The sequence below is a fragment of the Mastigoproctus giganteus genome, chromosome 9 (assembly GCF_048544385.1).
Source record: "Mastigoproctus giganteus isolate SK-2022 chromosome 9, ASM4854438v1, whole genome shotgun sequence".
Classification (NCBI taxonomy): Eukaryota; Metazoa; Arthropoda; class Arachnida; order Uropygi; family Thelyphonidae; genus Mastigoproctus; species Mastigoproctus giganteus.
Genome location: NC_143583.1, coordinates 168,587,450 through 168,602,879, shown reverse-complemented (window position 1 = coordinate 168,602,879; position 15,430 = coordinate 168,587,450). Strand labels below are relative to the sequence as shown.

The 15,430-nt window shown below is 34.8% G+C and overlaps 1 protein-coding gene across 2 annotated transcripts in view; it reads right to left on the bottom strand.

The window, feature by feature from the left end:
* Positions 1–3,005: 3,005 nt before the first annotated feature.
* The window catches only part of LOC150080878 (neuropilin and tolloid-like protein 2), a 168,787-nt gene continuing 156,362 nt past the window's right edge, over positions 3,006–15,430 (bottom strand). Inside the window, exon 5 of one of the 2 annotated variants that reach the window (XM_090381190.1) lies at positions 3,006–3,624. In XM_090381190.1, the coding sequence (XP_090237316.1) occupies positions 3,494–3,624 (131 nt within the window). In that variant the 3' untranslated portion in view covers positions 3,006–3,493. The remainder of the gene's footprint in view (positions 3,625–15,430) is intronic. The other variant, XM_090381189.1, reaches the window with a different exon arrangement.

Sequence of the window (15,430 nt, the reverse complement as noted above, 5' to 3'; positions counted from 1 at the left end):
AATGTGTTTCCCCTTCACTGATATAAAACACATAAATACATTTTCAGAATCTGTTCTTCATTCCTATTGTGTTGTGTTCAGTTGGGGTGATTCCGCTTTCTTGTAAACACAAAGGCGAATCGTGCATAAGCGAATTCGGTTTGTGTTATATAAGATATCGTTCCCCTATTTATAAATCGTGTATGATCGAATTCGTGTAATGTAAACACGTGTTATAAGAGGATTGACTGTATCTGTGTTTTGTATCATTCAAAAAGTCAATAAATACAAACAATAAGTCATTTATCATTCTTTAATTCCTCTCATAATGGCTTTGTGCATGCCAGTTTCAAACAACTGTCTGTATCCATTGAGAATTGGACACATGTTTATATAAACTTTTTTACTCAGAATAATCGATACTATAATCTCCCAAAATATTTACTATTCCTCCTGAATCACCCTGTATATCCATTCAGTGTGGCTCATTTATGCAGAAAGGCTGGGAACCAACAGATTACTTCATATAGAACAGAAGAAATCTAGAAATGTCATTCAGTAGTTGGAAAAGTTTTATATAAGAAATAGCAAAAAACTAATTTGCATAAATTTTTCCAATATGAAAGATGCCAACAATGAAATCACCAGGTAGTTTTTATGCATGCATCTGGTTCTTATAACATGAATATCTATATTTCAATTCCAAGTCAGTACCACAATCAGTAAATACATATAAATACACACAGGGGTGTTAAAAAAAAAGTCGCCAACAAATTAATAGGGCAGTTTCTATGATTAAAAATGAGAAAAAAAAGTTCCAATGAACATATGTTCATAAATGCTTCCATCAGAAGTTATCATAGAATAAAGGTTACCAGTAAAGTAAATTTGAAATACACTAGCCTTCTTGATACTGTGCCTTGGTATGATGTAATAACATCACAATAATGACTGTTTACCCCAACTTCTCGCCGCTGACTGCTGTTCCCAACCTTTTGACACACTCTAAGGTAGCTAGTATGCATACAGTACTTGAACGAGTCAGAAGTTTTGTTCATTGTTATTTGTGTTTTGTCATATTTTTGGTTAGCTACTTGATTTTATTTGAAGCATATCTGAAGAGTATGCAGATATGCATTTAATTTACAGGCTGGCACATGGTAATTCATGGAAAGTTGTATGTTTGTGCATGAGACTATTTCCTCAATGGTGTATTCCATATCAAAGTACATATGAAGCTGTCCACAGACATCTGCAAGAAACTGGTACACTGCAAACAGGAAGGGATTCTGGAAGAACCCAAGACAATTTAGATGAAGAAGTGCTTAGCATACAATGTTAAGGGTCTGATGATATTTGGGTCATTCTCTTGCAATGACTCGAACATCAGCATGCAAAGAATTGATTTACGAATAGGTAAAGGGAATTCCACTGTGTGAAACATTTTACATAGAAACTGTATCCCTTCCACTGTGGTTTATGCATGGTGGTGCTCGTACACATTTTACACAGCAAATCACAAACTTTTTAAATAACAATATTCAAATCATTGGATTGGTCGTGGTGGTCAATATCTGGACTGCTGTATTCTCCTGATATCACTTCACTAGATTTTTATGCATGGGGTCACTTAAAAAAATCTTGTCTACATCACTGAAGTAAACAGCAGGAAGGAGTTATGGAATAGAATAGTTACTGCAGGCAATGATATACAAAATATGCAGGAATTTTTGCAAATGTGCTATGCATTTTCTATGCAAGCATCACTAATAAGATATGCTGAAGCATGTATTACAACAAATGGACTACATTTTGAACATCTATTGCAGTATTATTTTTATCAATAAAATGTTCTTAAAATGGATTTTTTTCTTATTTGCAACATTACTGCCAATAAATTACATTCATTTATATTTAATCTGTGATAACTTCAGATGGAAGCATTTGCAACCATATGTTCATTAGAACTTTTTTCCTCGTTAATCATAGACACTACTCTAACAATTTGGTGGTGACTTTTTTGAATACCCTGTATACATGTTTACTCCCACTCCCAATAGACAAAAATAACATTACTGAAAGACCACTGACCCCAGCACAATTTATAATAGGTTTCCAATGCATAATTATCACACATTATTAGTCTGATAGCACATAATGAATGAAAGAAGCTTTTCTTTGATTATCAAAATATCTTCTTTGGTATAAAAAAAAAACTTTCAAAAGAAGGTTGCTTCAATTAAGACAGCAAAAGTCAATTGATATTTCAAAATATGTCTTATTCATTTTGGCAATCAGAGATGATTAAAAACAGTACTGGAATTAATCAGTACTGCACATTTGCGTATTATATATATACATACACACATCTATTCATCTATCTCCTATAGATATTGCAATAAGAGAAATATAGAAATACTTACTCTGTATATTTAAAACAAAATTTTACAAAAACAAAAACAATTTATCAAAACAACTATATAAAATTTATAATAAAAGAATATATCAAATAAATCACACAAAAATAATTAGTGTGATTCTAACTATACAAAACTGGTGTACTTACAAAAATAAAAGTTAAAAATAAGAAGATGGTCGTGAGACAATTCTATGTAGCACAACTACTAAAACCCACTTAGTTTATTTGTTTATTATGCCTAAGTAATAGCCAGATGGAGGTAGCATAAGGTAACCACGTATCCTGATAAGATGAATATTTCTGGATACCTGTACGTAATATAAAAAACAAAACTTTCTAAAATTCTATTTATTTGACAAATGCACAATAACACACATGCGTGTGCACGCACGCACACACACATACACCATGCACAGAGCAATTTCATACTCACAAACAGTTATGTTAACAGCGAGAAAACATTGGATAAGAGTAATATCTACACTTTATACACGAGTATAAATCAATGGGTTTGGAGTACAAAACTATCATACTACAAATATAAACTTTCAAAAAAGAAAAAATTGGCTATACTTCATAGGCTAACTTACATTTATTGCACAATTTATGATTAAAAATATTCATAGTAAATCATTGAACAACCTACGAATATAAAAGAATATCTGATATTTTCAGAGGGCTATCTCAGGGAAAACATTAAAAATTATAATCAAACAGGAGCACATTATACTTAGGAATCGTGCTGACATCGGTGTGCATGACTGCTCACACGGCCAAAAGAAGTTTCCCGGAGGTTACAATAGAGGCAAACATCACTTCACATTATCATACATTATCACAGGCAGTGAAACACTAAGTATCAATCTTGTGCATCCTGCTGCAAGCAGTGCTACAATACAAACTTGCAAAATTAATACTGGTTGCATCCCCAGATTGGCTTCAGTGTTAAGAGCTCGCTCACTCACTCACTCACTCAGTCTAAAGCCAAATTTGTTCCCTCAGTTCAGATGCCCAATAATTAAATTTGCAAATCATTTACAATCTCAAATTTTCTGATAGTACAAAATATGTTCATACTATTAAACCTGCCAGTTCTCACTTTGTAGGGTAGTAGAGGCCTTCGTGGGGCACATTGTAAGCAATTCCAGGGGGTGTATACATGTTTCCTGGGTAGGGTGGTGGTTTCTCCCCAAGCTGTTCTGGTGGCTCGTTGTATCCAGGTGTTGCTATAAGTAAAAAAATAAAAAGAAATGTTGCCCATTAAGTGTGAATAAGGAATGCACAATAGCAAATACAAATATATAAAATATCTAAATAAAAAAAGAAAAATCAAAGAAGCAAAAATATTCAAATTACACTGACTGTAATCAGAGTCCATTTCAAGCCTTTATATATCACAACTGATCTTGTAGTTGCCTAGTTTGCAATTTACAAAATTCATGTCTTTCCTAGCAAGAGTTTTTATTTTTTATGTCCTTGACAACTTGTTTCATTAATTTGCATTTACATAGTATTATTATTTGCTGAAGTGCTGAAAATTCTGTCTGTCACAGCATGTTAACTGTAGTAATGAGGGTAATATGAGGATGTGCAGAAAATAAGTTATCAGTTTAACCACTGCACATGTTAAAATGGTATTGTTTTGAACAAACTGTTGAATTTTAAATAGTTAATAACACTTTGCTATTAATAAGATTAAGATCATAAATATTTGGGACAAAAGCTTCAGGGTTATATGCAGCTATGAGAAAACTAGGTTTGTCACAAATGCATCAATCTCATTGGGGTGGTACCTTCACACCGAGAGTGCAATATACTTCGCTAGAGCAGTGCTTTTTATTTAAAATGTATAACATAATACCAAAGAAACCTGTAAAGAAGTCGCCTCCAAGCTGAGATCGATGCATTCATTGAAAATCTAGTTTGTTCACAGCTATATACAAACCGGAAGTTTTTTCCCTAACCTGTAATATAATATTATATTACTGTTGTAGCTCGAGGCTTTTTACCCCTAAATATTTATATGATTTTGAAACATACATCATCTAGCATCTCACACATTGTAGATATTTCTCGCCACTGAGTCATGTCTTCACTTACAATGCTACTTACTTACCCACCAAGAAGACTGGTGGGTAAATATGCATGCATGGTTTGGGCAATAGCATAATAGCATGCATTTTAAATAAATTGCAATATACTTTTCCAATGGCACAGTACCTTTTATTTAAAGTGGATAGTGTAGTACCCAGGCAATTCAAGATGAAGGTACTTCCACAATGAGATTGTTGAATTCATTGTTGTTATTTGGTTTTTAGGAGCATTAGCAACTAAAGCCATATTGCTCCAGCGATATGCGGCGGTCATTCCCTGACCTTTCCGCATCCTCTGTATTTGGTACCTCAAGGGCTCGAACCCCGGTGTTGAATTCATAGCAAACCTAGTTTGCTCACAGCTACATACAAACCTGAGGCTTTTGCCCTAATCTATAATATACTATAATGTTTGTTAAATATGTAAATAATGAATTACTGTTCACTTAGTCACAGAAGATCAGTGAAATGCACAAAAGATCAATGAAGTGTTTTATTTCAATTTTAATTAAAATCCAGGAAGAAATAACGTACATTTCAAAAATGCTGATTGCATATTAGACTGCAAGGTACATAATTACTATTCATTTATATTTTTAAATCACAGAAGGTCCATAAAATGTTTTATTTAAATTTTTTTAAAAATATATATAATAAGATTAAGTGAAGTACATTAAAATACATGCAAATATTATGTTGAGAAATATGTGCAGTAAGGTAAAAACAATTACTTTTCATTTCTATCAGTCCTCAGTTCAAGGGGTTTTTTTTTTGCAAAAAATTTGATATGGAGGATGTCTTCACCACAAATTTCTGCTAAATTTTATTTACTGGTATTTTGGCGATTCCTTTGTTTTATAATATTTGTATTAAATTTTTTCATTGTGCTGGTCACATGATTGTGATTAGATCAGATAATTAGTTCAAAAATTACATTAAACATATTATTTGCCATCAAAAGTGCAATTATCCACGTATACCATTGCATTTTTGATGCTCAATGCAAATGGCATGCTATTCTGGGATTACTGTTACTCAAATTCAGTAACTGCATTTATCAATGTTAAATCTCATTTGCCACTTTCAGCCCATCTACTTAATTTATCTATATCTTATAGAAGTAGCATACTACGATTACTGTGCCCACCTTTGTATCATCATAAAACTTAGACAACAAACTAGAACTACTTACATCTAATATCATTAATAAATATTAAAAACAGTAAGGGGCCCAACACTGAACCTTGTGGTACTACACTCATCATAGGCCATGAGGAGGAGTGGCCATTTATACTGCTACTACCTAATTAACCATTCCTTTATCTAAGTAGTAATTTGCCTCTGTGCCATACTGCACCAATTTAAACAACAATCATACATATGGCACAGTATCAAAGGCTTTACTGAAATCTAATTTATGATGTAAAAATCATTCTTTGCATCCAGTTCCTCTGTGATGACCTCATAAGGAGTTAATCAGTCTGGTCGGCCATGATCTACCTTTAACAAAATCCATGCTATGATTGCCCTATGTTCCACTCCTATCAAGATGCTCTTGCACTTGTTTAATTACTGTCCATTTCCCTAGCAGAGGAATCAAACCTATAGGTCTGTTTTCACCAACTGGACTCTTTGAACTACACTTGTGAATATGAGATAAATATGCACATCTGTAGGAACTTCTCCTGAATCTAAGGATGCTCTAGTTATTATGGCAAATGGCTTAACTACTTCTGCAGCTTCTTTTAATATAACTGCGTGGATTTCATCAGCCCCAAGTGCCCTGTTCAGTTCTAGCTACAGTATTTTCTCTTTTGCCTTCGTTTCCATTATTACAAAATCATTTAACTCCCGATCTGATGATCGGGAGTTAAATGATTAGCAGGCCTTGCTAATCATAGCAAGACCTGCTAATCCTGTCACTAAAAACTTCATTTTTGAATGTAAATGCAAATTATTTAAGTTTATTAGCAATCTGTACAGGATCATTAATAGCTAGCATTTATATCCAGTGGAATGAAAGTATTAACATATCAAAATAATTCCTCGCTACTTTTCTTTCTATTCTTAGCCAAAGACTTCTCAATCTGCCTCAGGTTGCCTAAATCCCAAGTAACATGATTATAGACTATTTTATACTTACTGTTAAGACTGCATCCCGTGAAAATTTATAATCATCCCATGCACATTTCTTCTTTGCCACTAAGCTCATCAGTTTTCATCTGACATAGTCTAATGAACAATATTGCTTAGATAGTATAAAATGATTGTTGGCATCTGTGACTTACCTCTCTGAATGTTTTACATTTGACATTTACACTTTTAAGCAACATTAGTTTAATGTCTACTGAATCCAGTTGTGAAAAAAGATGTCCAAGCCCATCATAATCACATTTGCAAAAACAAAATCAGTTCCCTTTATCCTTGATAGAGTGATATCTGTGAATCACAACAATATATTATGATCAATGCCACATAAAGGTTCCTTAACTTTAAGATTCTTAATAGCAAATAAATTACTGCTGATAAACAGATCAAGAATATTTTGTTCTCTTGTTGTCTAAGGTTTGTCACAAAGACATCACTCTCATATTGTGGAGATACTTTCATACAAAAGTACAACACACTTCTCTACTGGAGAAGTGCTTTTTATCTAAAGTGTGTACTGCAATACCAGAAATTTCAACTTTCCAGATATCAACTGGAACTCGTGTTTGGCAGCTGAAACAGTTACAGAACATTCCTTGATTGGCTGGATAAATGTTCTCTATATCTGGAAAGTTAAATATTACCAGTGACAAGACATTCTAATTTGCTTGCCTACTACTAGTGGTTGTGCACCTGATAACTCTGTTATCAGGTGGACAACCACTGCACCCTCCCCTCAGGTAAAATCTGGCCTGCTTAAATATTGTATCTAGGCCACACCAACAAATAAATATTCATAAAACAGGTGGACAACCACAGCACCCACCTCAGGTAAGCTCTGGCCTGTTTAAATATTGTACCTAGGCCACACACATAGATGGATGTTCATAAAACAGCCCATTGGTGCCAAATCAATTATTTATGAATAGACAACATTAAATAATATGCATTTGCAATTTGTGGCCATATTAATCATTACTATATATAAATACACAAAATAGGAACATTACTAGCGACACTGAATATTTCATTAATTTGATCAGTTTTTCCAGACATTAAACTCAAAAACCATGATTTTAATCACTGAAAACATCACAATATCATAGGAAAACATGTCAACAGGCTTGTTTTAATTTTGCTTTAATTCTCATTTCATCAATGACATTAGATGAAAGTACATATTTTGAATGACATTTAGAAGTTATAGTATGTCTTAAAGTACTGTTTTATTGGACTAAATTCAAAAATAGCAAAAGCTTAAATTTCCAGTACTCACCTTTGATCGATCTGCAATTGTAATGGTTTGAATAATAAGAGATTGGCTAACTTTAAGGTGATTGATTTATTAAAAAATTAAGGGGATGAATAAGTGGTAATTACGATGGAAACGAGATTAAAATATGCGCAGGGAAGTAGAAATACACTAACTCCGTCCTTGGTTGTCGTGAAGTTAATTAGAGTTTAAATTCTAAATAGTGAATAAACCAATAGTCGTTAATGGTGGACTTTCATTAAAACGTCTTCAGTTGGCAAGTTAAGTGAAAGGGAACACGTACTGCATTTAAGAAGAATTGTGTAAACCTGTGATGCACTTTGCCGCTTGCGGGAATCTCAAATTGGTGAGATTCCAAACTGGAGAAAGATTGAAGGGGCGTTTCGCATTTAAAATGTTTAGATGGGAGTGGTGACGGAACCATTCTATAATGAGGGTTTCGTATTGTAAGATTTTGTAATTGTTTTGTAATTTTGATATGGTGATAGCTGAATCAACTAGGGGGATATGGTTGTTGGAGCGTACGTGTAAAGTAAGTTCAGTGCTGGATTGTCCTGTTCTGAAGCTATTGTAGTGATAATAAGCTCTTGTATTAGATGACTGGGTTGAACCGAATTTGGTTGTAGTACTGCCAATGTAACAGGCGTTACAATTTTGTTGACATTTAATTAAGTAAATAATATTATTCATTTCGTTTGTTGGATATTTATGTGTTTCTTTATATTTATTGAAAAGTGATCCAAGTTTATTGTAGGTAGAAAAAATAAGTGTAATGTCCGTGCCTGCAAATATTTGCCAAAATTGTCCTGCAAGATTACTATGGCAAGGGAGAACGAGGGGTGTGTTTTGCTATTTGTAATGCGTTTTATAGGGTTATTAATATTATTTCTTACGATGGAAATAGTGTGTTATTTCAGAGACTGCTGGGAGCCATTGCGGTACAAGTAAACACATGGGTTGTGTTAGGGTAGCTAAGAATAGAAACAGGTGCAGGTATACTTGCGTGTACACCAATGCTAGGAGTTTAGTAAATAAATTTGATGAATTTGAGGTATTGCTCAAAACATCAAAGGCAGATATTGTTGGGATATCAGAGACGTGGTGTCACACAGATATAAGGGATGCAGAACTGCAATTTGGGGAGTACAACGTCTACAGAAAGGATAGACAGGATAGGAAGGGAGGAGGGGTTATGCGATTAGTTAAGAAACACATAAAAACCAAGGAAGTGAAGCCAGTCGACATCGCCGGACAGTGCAGTGTTGAGTCAGTTTGGTGTGACATAAGCATTGGGAGATCAAAATTGAGAGTAGGAGTGTGCTATAGGCCTAATGACTCTGATGAGTATAATAAGGAACTGTACAGGGAAATAGAGTGGGCCAGTAAATCAGAGAGTCTTATAATGGGAGATTTTAATTTCCCAGATATTGACTGGAATTTGGGGGGCTGGTTACTCACACACTAGCAGGGCTTTTGTGGATTTATTGGATGATTGTTTTCTACATCAGCATGTTCGGGAGGCAACTAGAGGGAGTAATACTCTTGATTTGATTATCAGCAGTGATTCTTCATGCATTAAGAATCTGCAGATAAACGAACCACTAGGTGGCAGTGATCACAGTGTGCTGAAGTGGGATTTACTCAAAGAGGTAACTACCATTAGGGGTAAAGGGAAGGGTTATTGCTTCCGTAAAGGCGACTACGATGGACTGAGACAGTATTTAAATTCTATACAGTGGGACCAACTGATGATGTTACCAACAGCAAATTCAAAATGGGAAGCATTCAAAGAACTTATCTTAGAAGCTACTAGGCTTTACATACCAACTAAGAAATATTGTTCAAGGTTTAGGCCAAAATGGATGTCAGATTAACTAATGAGGCATATGACAGAGAAGAAAAATGCATGGGATACTTACAAATTAACACATGACACAGAAGCCTATGATAGATACAAGTTGATATGCAACCAAGTTACAAAGGAGGTTAGGCAGGCAAAGGCAGATTACGAGAAATCCGTGGCAAGGGATGCAAAGAAAAACAGCAAAGAGTTCTTTACTTATGTTAACTCTAGAAGGAAGGGGAGGAATCAGATTGGTCCACTTGATATTGATGGGTCAACTGTTGATGATCCTGCTCAGGTAGCTAACAAACTAAATGAATATTTTGCATCGACATTCACACATGAGGAGTTATTCAGCAAGGGGAATGCCAGAGGTGTATTCAACTCTAGCAGTAAGCTACAGAATCTTGAAATAACTGGGAGTAAAGTGGAGGAGAAACTGTTGAAGATAAACACAAGAAAGGCACCCGGGGTGGATGGGATCTATCCAGTTATATTAAAGGAGGCATCAAAGGAAGTAAGCAAACCCTTAGCCATAATTATGAGAGCTTCCTTGGACTCAGGGGAGGTACCCATAGACTGGAAATGTGCAAATGTGACCCCAATTCACAAAGGAGGATCAAAGGCTGACACAAGTAATTATAGACCTGTGAGCTTAACTTCTGTTCCAGGAAAATTAATCAAGGCACTGGTTAAAGAAGCACTGCAGGATCATTTAGACAAGACTTCAGTTATAGCTCAGACACAGCATGGTTTTGTTAAGGGGAAGTCTTGCCTGACCAACTTGATTGGATATTATGATGCAGTCACAAAAGAACTGGATGCAGGGAATAACTTTGATATTATATACTTGGATCTTAGAAAGGCTTTTGATACTGTTGCACATGGAAGAGTGCTACACAAATTGGAGCAGTGTGACATTGGAGGCAAATTGCTGCTATGGATAAAGGGGTGGTTGAGGGGGAGAAGACAGAGAATGTTAATCAATGGACACTGCTCATCGTGGACTAATGTTATTAGTGGAGTCCCTCAGGGCTCAGTGTTGGGTCCATTATTGTTTTCTGTATTTATAAATGATATTGATGATGGTATATCAAGCTTAATGTCCAAGTTTGCAGATGATACAAAGGTTGGCAGGGTTGTCAAGGACACTACTGACACTATGCTGCTGCAACAGGATCTGGAAAGGTTGAGCAGATGGGCTGAGAGGTGGCAAATGAAGTTTAACATTGACAAATGTAAAGTACTACACATGGGAAACAGCAACCCCAGAGCAACGTATCAACTCTGTGGTACTACACTGACAGTGGTAGAGAATGAAAGGGACTTGGGGGTGGTTGTGCAGGCACTTATGAAGTTCTCTGAGCAGTGCAGACGGGCTGCAAGAGTAGCTCATGGAGTATTGTCAATGATATACAGGAATTTTTCCAGTAGGGATAAGGAGGTGATTATTCCATTGTATAAGGCAATGGTCAGGCCACACCTAGAGTACTGTATACAGGTCTGGAGGCCTCATTTCAAGCAGGATGTAGACCTGCTGGAACGAGTACAGAGAAGGGCAACAAGATTAGTGAATGGAACAAAGGGGTGCTCTTACGAAGAAAGGCTTAAGTTTTGCAAATTACAGTGTCTGGAGACTAGGCACCAGCAAGGTGATCTGATAGAGGTGTATAAAGCCTTGAATGGTTTAAGCATGCTCAATGCTGATGGGATTCTTCCTCTAGCTCAGAAAAATCACCTGAGAGGGCATAAATTCAAATTGAGGAAAGACAGATGTAGGATAGACGTGAGGAAATTTGCCTTTAGCCAGCGGGTGGTTGGTTGGTGGAACAGACTTCCATCCCTTGTGGTGGAGGTTGATAGCCTAAATAAGTTTAAGGCTCAGCTGGACAGGTATTTGGAACGAACAGAGGGGTGAAGTGGAAGTGGGTTTTTTTTTTTGGCTGATGCTGCATAAGCTTGCTTTCTTGCATCAAATGCCTCTACTAATGCTAATGCTAAGCTCTTGTATTAGATGACTGGGTTGAACCGAATTTGGTTGTAGTACTGCCAATGTAACAGGCGTTACAATTTTGTTGACATTTAATTAAGTAAATAATATTATTCATTTCATTTGTTGGATATTTATGTGTTTCTTTATATTTATTGAAAAGTGATCCAAGTTTATTGTAGGTAGAAAAAATAAGTGTAATGTCCGTGCCTGCAAATATTTGCCAAAATTGTCCTGCAAGATTACTATGGCAAGGGAGAACGAGGGGTGTGTTTTGCTATTTGTAATGCGTTTTATAGGGTTATTAATATTATTTCTTACGATGGAAATAGTGTGTTGAATTAAGTGTTGTAGGTAGTTTCTGGCTATGAATTTTTTTGTAAGGTATTATAACTCTTTGGATAAGTCCTCTTGTGAGGTACTGTATTTAATGGCATTGTGGATTTGGTTATAGAGAACAGACTTTTTTACGTTAAGAGGGTGGTGTGATGTAAAGTGTAGGAATTTCCCTGTATGTGTATGTTTTCTAAAAATCTTAGTTCCTAGTTTAGTACCTGTTTTGTATATGGTGAGATTGAGGAAGTTAATTTGTTTATTAGTTTCTATTTCGAGTGTGTATTTTAGTCTGTCGTGAATTGAATTAAATTTTGTGAAAAGGTTATCAATTATAGTTTATTTCCCATTATGAGTATATCATCGGCATATCGCATGTATAGCTTTAACTCGGAAGGATAAGGTTGTAGGCTCTGATTTTCAACTGTAGCTAAGTAAATTTCAGACAGGGGGAAGTGGAAATGCCTAAGCCCATTGGTAAACTGAATGTTTGTTGAAAAATCTGATTATGAAATCTAAAATGTCTGGCGTCTAATAGTAAAGAGGTGAGTTCTAAAATATTGTTTATAGAAAGGGAGGTACGGTTGATAAGAGTATTGTTGGTGGTTAAGTATTCACGTAGGGCTTGTAAGGCAAAAGGAATATGTACATTGGTGTATAGTGATACAACATTGAAGGATGCTAAAATGTCATCGTCAGTGATTATTGTAGTATTAATTTTCTCAAACGCTTGGTTGGCGTTACTGATTTTAAATTTAGAAAACCTGGTAAGGGGGTATATGATTTTAGCTAGAAAGGAAGATAAGTTTGCGAAGGCGGATTTACTGAAAGAGATTATCGGTCTTAGAGGGTGGCCTGGTTTATGTAGTTTGGCGATTCCAAACATATGGGGGAGAATATTATTTCGTATACCAATCTGCTGTAAAGTATGTAGTGTAATTTCTTTGTTAGCCCTAAGTTTCCTAAGAATAATGTCAAGCTTATTTTTTAGTTTAGATATATTATAAGAATTATTAATTATATAAGTGTCTTGATCTGCGAGGATTTGTTCCATTTTCTCTATGTAAGTAGCTTTATCTAAAATTACTATTGCTTCTCCTTTGTCTGCTTTTTGGATAATAATGTCAGAGGTATTACTTCATTTATGTATATTGTTGAGCTGTTGTTTGGTTATATTGGATTGAAGGGGGAGTTCTGAATTAATTACGGAGTTAGTTTGATGTAAAATACGCCATTTGTCTGGATGATGTTCAAGTTTTGTTTGAACGAAACGAATAATATTATTTACTTGATTAAATGTCAACAAAATTGTAACGCCTGTTACATTGGCAGTACTACAACCAAATTCGGTTCAACCCAGTCATCTAATACAAGAGCTTATTATCACTACAATAGCTTCAGAACAGGACAATCCGGCACTGAACTTACTTTACACATACGCTCCAACAACCATACCCCCCCCCCCAGCTGATTCGGCTATCACCATATTAAAATTAAAAAACAATTACAAAATCTTGCAATACGAAGCCCTCATTATAGAATGGTTCCGTCACCACTCCCATCTAAACATTTTAAATGCGAAACTCCCCTTCAATCTTTCTCCGGTTTGGAATCTCACCAATTTGAGATTCCCACAAGCGGGAATCTCAAATTGGTGTAATTGTGTAAACCCGTGATGCACTTTGTGCATCACGGGTTTACACAATTCTTCTTAAATACAGTACGCATTCCCTTTCACTTAACTTGCCAACTGAAGACGTTTTAACGAAAGTCCACTGTTACGACTATTGGCTTATTCACTATTTAGAATTTCAACTCTAATCAAATTCACGACAGCCAAGGACGGAGTTAGTGCACTTCTACTTCCTTGCACATATTTTAATCTCGTTTCCATCGTAATTACCACTTATTCATCCCCTTAATTTTTTAATAAACCAATCACCTTAAAGTTAGCCAATCTCTTATTATTCAAACCATAACAATTGCAGATCTATCAAAGGTGATTGGAAATTTAAGCTTTTGCTATTTTTGAATTTAATTATATTTTGAATGAATAACAATCATTCAAGTATGTACTTTTAGAATGTACATAACAGTTTATGTTTTGCTATAAAAAAGGTACCAAGAGGCAAAAGAGCTTCCATTCAAAATTCAAATCTGCTTTTTTTGTGTTATTTGTGAAAAGAACATTTCAAGTGTGTGTGGGGGGATTCAAGGCTGACCACAACATATGAAACTAATATTGCACAATGTGGTCAAAAAAAAAAAACAAAAGCAAGTTAAAATTTCCAGATCAGTCACTTTTAACTAAGCCATGTACCTCAAGAGAAAAGAGACTCTTCAAAGGATCTCTCTCTCACCTTGGCAAGCAGCAATATCCCTTCAATAAGTTTCAATTCAATCAAGTTTTACAATGATCTTTGAAAAAATATTGTATTAATCAAAACATCCCATACGAAATTGTAATTCAATTAATTACGATAAGCTGTTGAAATAAATGTAAATACATATAGCAGCAAATAGTGCATATTTTCATATATTTATTTATACGCATTGAGCATCATAGCTCTGGTTTATACTATCAAATATATTTATTGCATATTTTTACCATTTTTTAGTGCATTTTGCAACTAGTAATTGGGCTGCATCTTTGCTTGCATTTTTTACTTACTGTACTTAACAGCTGTACTTGCATGAAAACAAGTAACACTTCACGTATGACCAAGCCACAAGTGTCCTTCTTTGCCAGTGTGCACCCAACAAAGTAAGAAAGGGAGACTTTGGGTAAAAAAAAGAATTAACAGAAATGGACAATCATTTTTTAATAGAATATAAAGATAAACTATGTTTAGTTGGCTCTGAAGTAATAACCATGTATAAAAAATATAATCTCAAAAGACATAAGACAAAACATTCAAAATATGACAAATTTATAGGATAAATAAGAACAGACAGAATCCAAAACATAAAGAAGTCTCACCAGTCAGTAAACATGACTTATGAAAGGTAAAAAAGGACTAAGAAAGTATTTTAAACTAAGTTTCACTATAGGTTCTAAAATATATAAAAAATCAAAAGTGTACTCAGACAGCAAGTTTATTGATGAATATATTTCTGAAATTGACATTTTATGACCAGTAAAGAAGAACCTTTTTGAGAATATCAGTTTCTCAAAAGAAAAATATCACATATTAATGAAATGTCCCAAAATGTTCAAGCAGCATTAAATTCAAGAATTTATAAGTTTGAAACTATTCGGTAGCATTTGACAAAAGCGACCACGCACGACACTGCTCAATTATTTATTTTTGTTTGAAAATTTAATAATTCTTTTAGAAATGTTATCATTGAG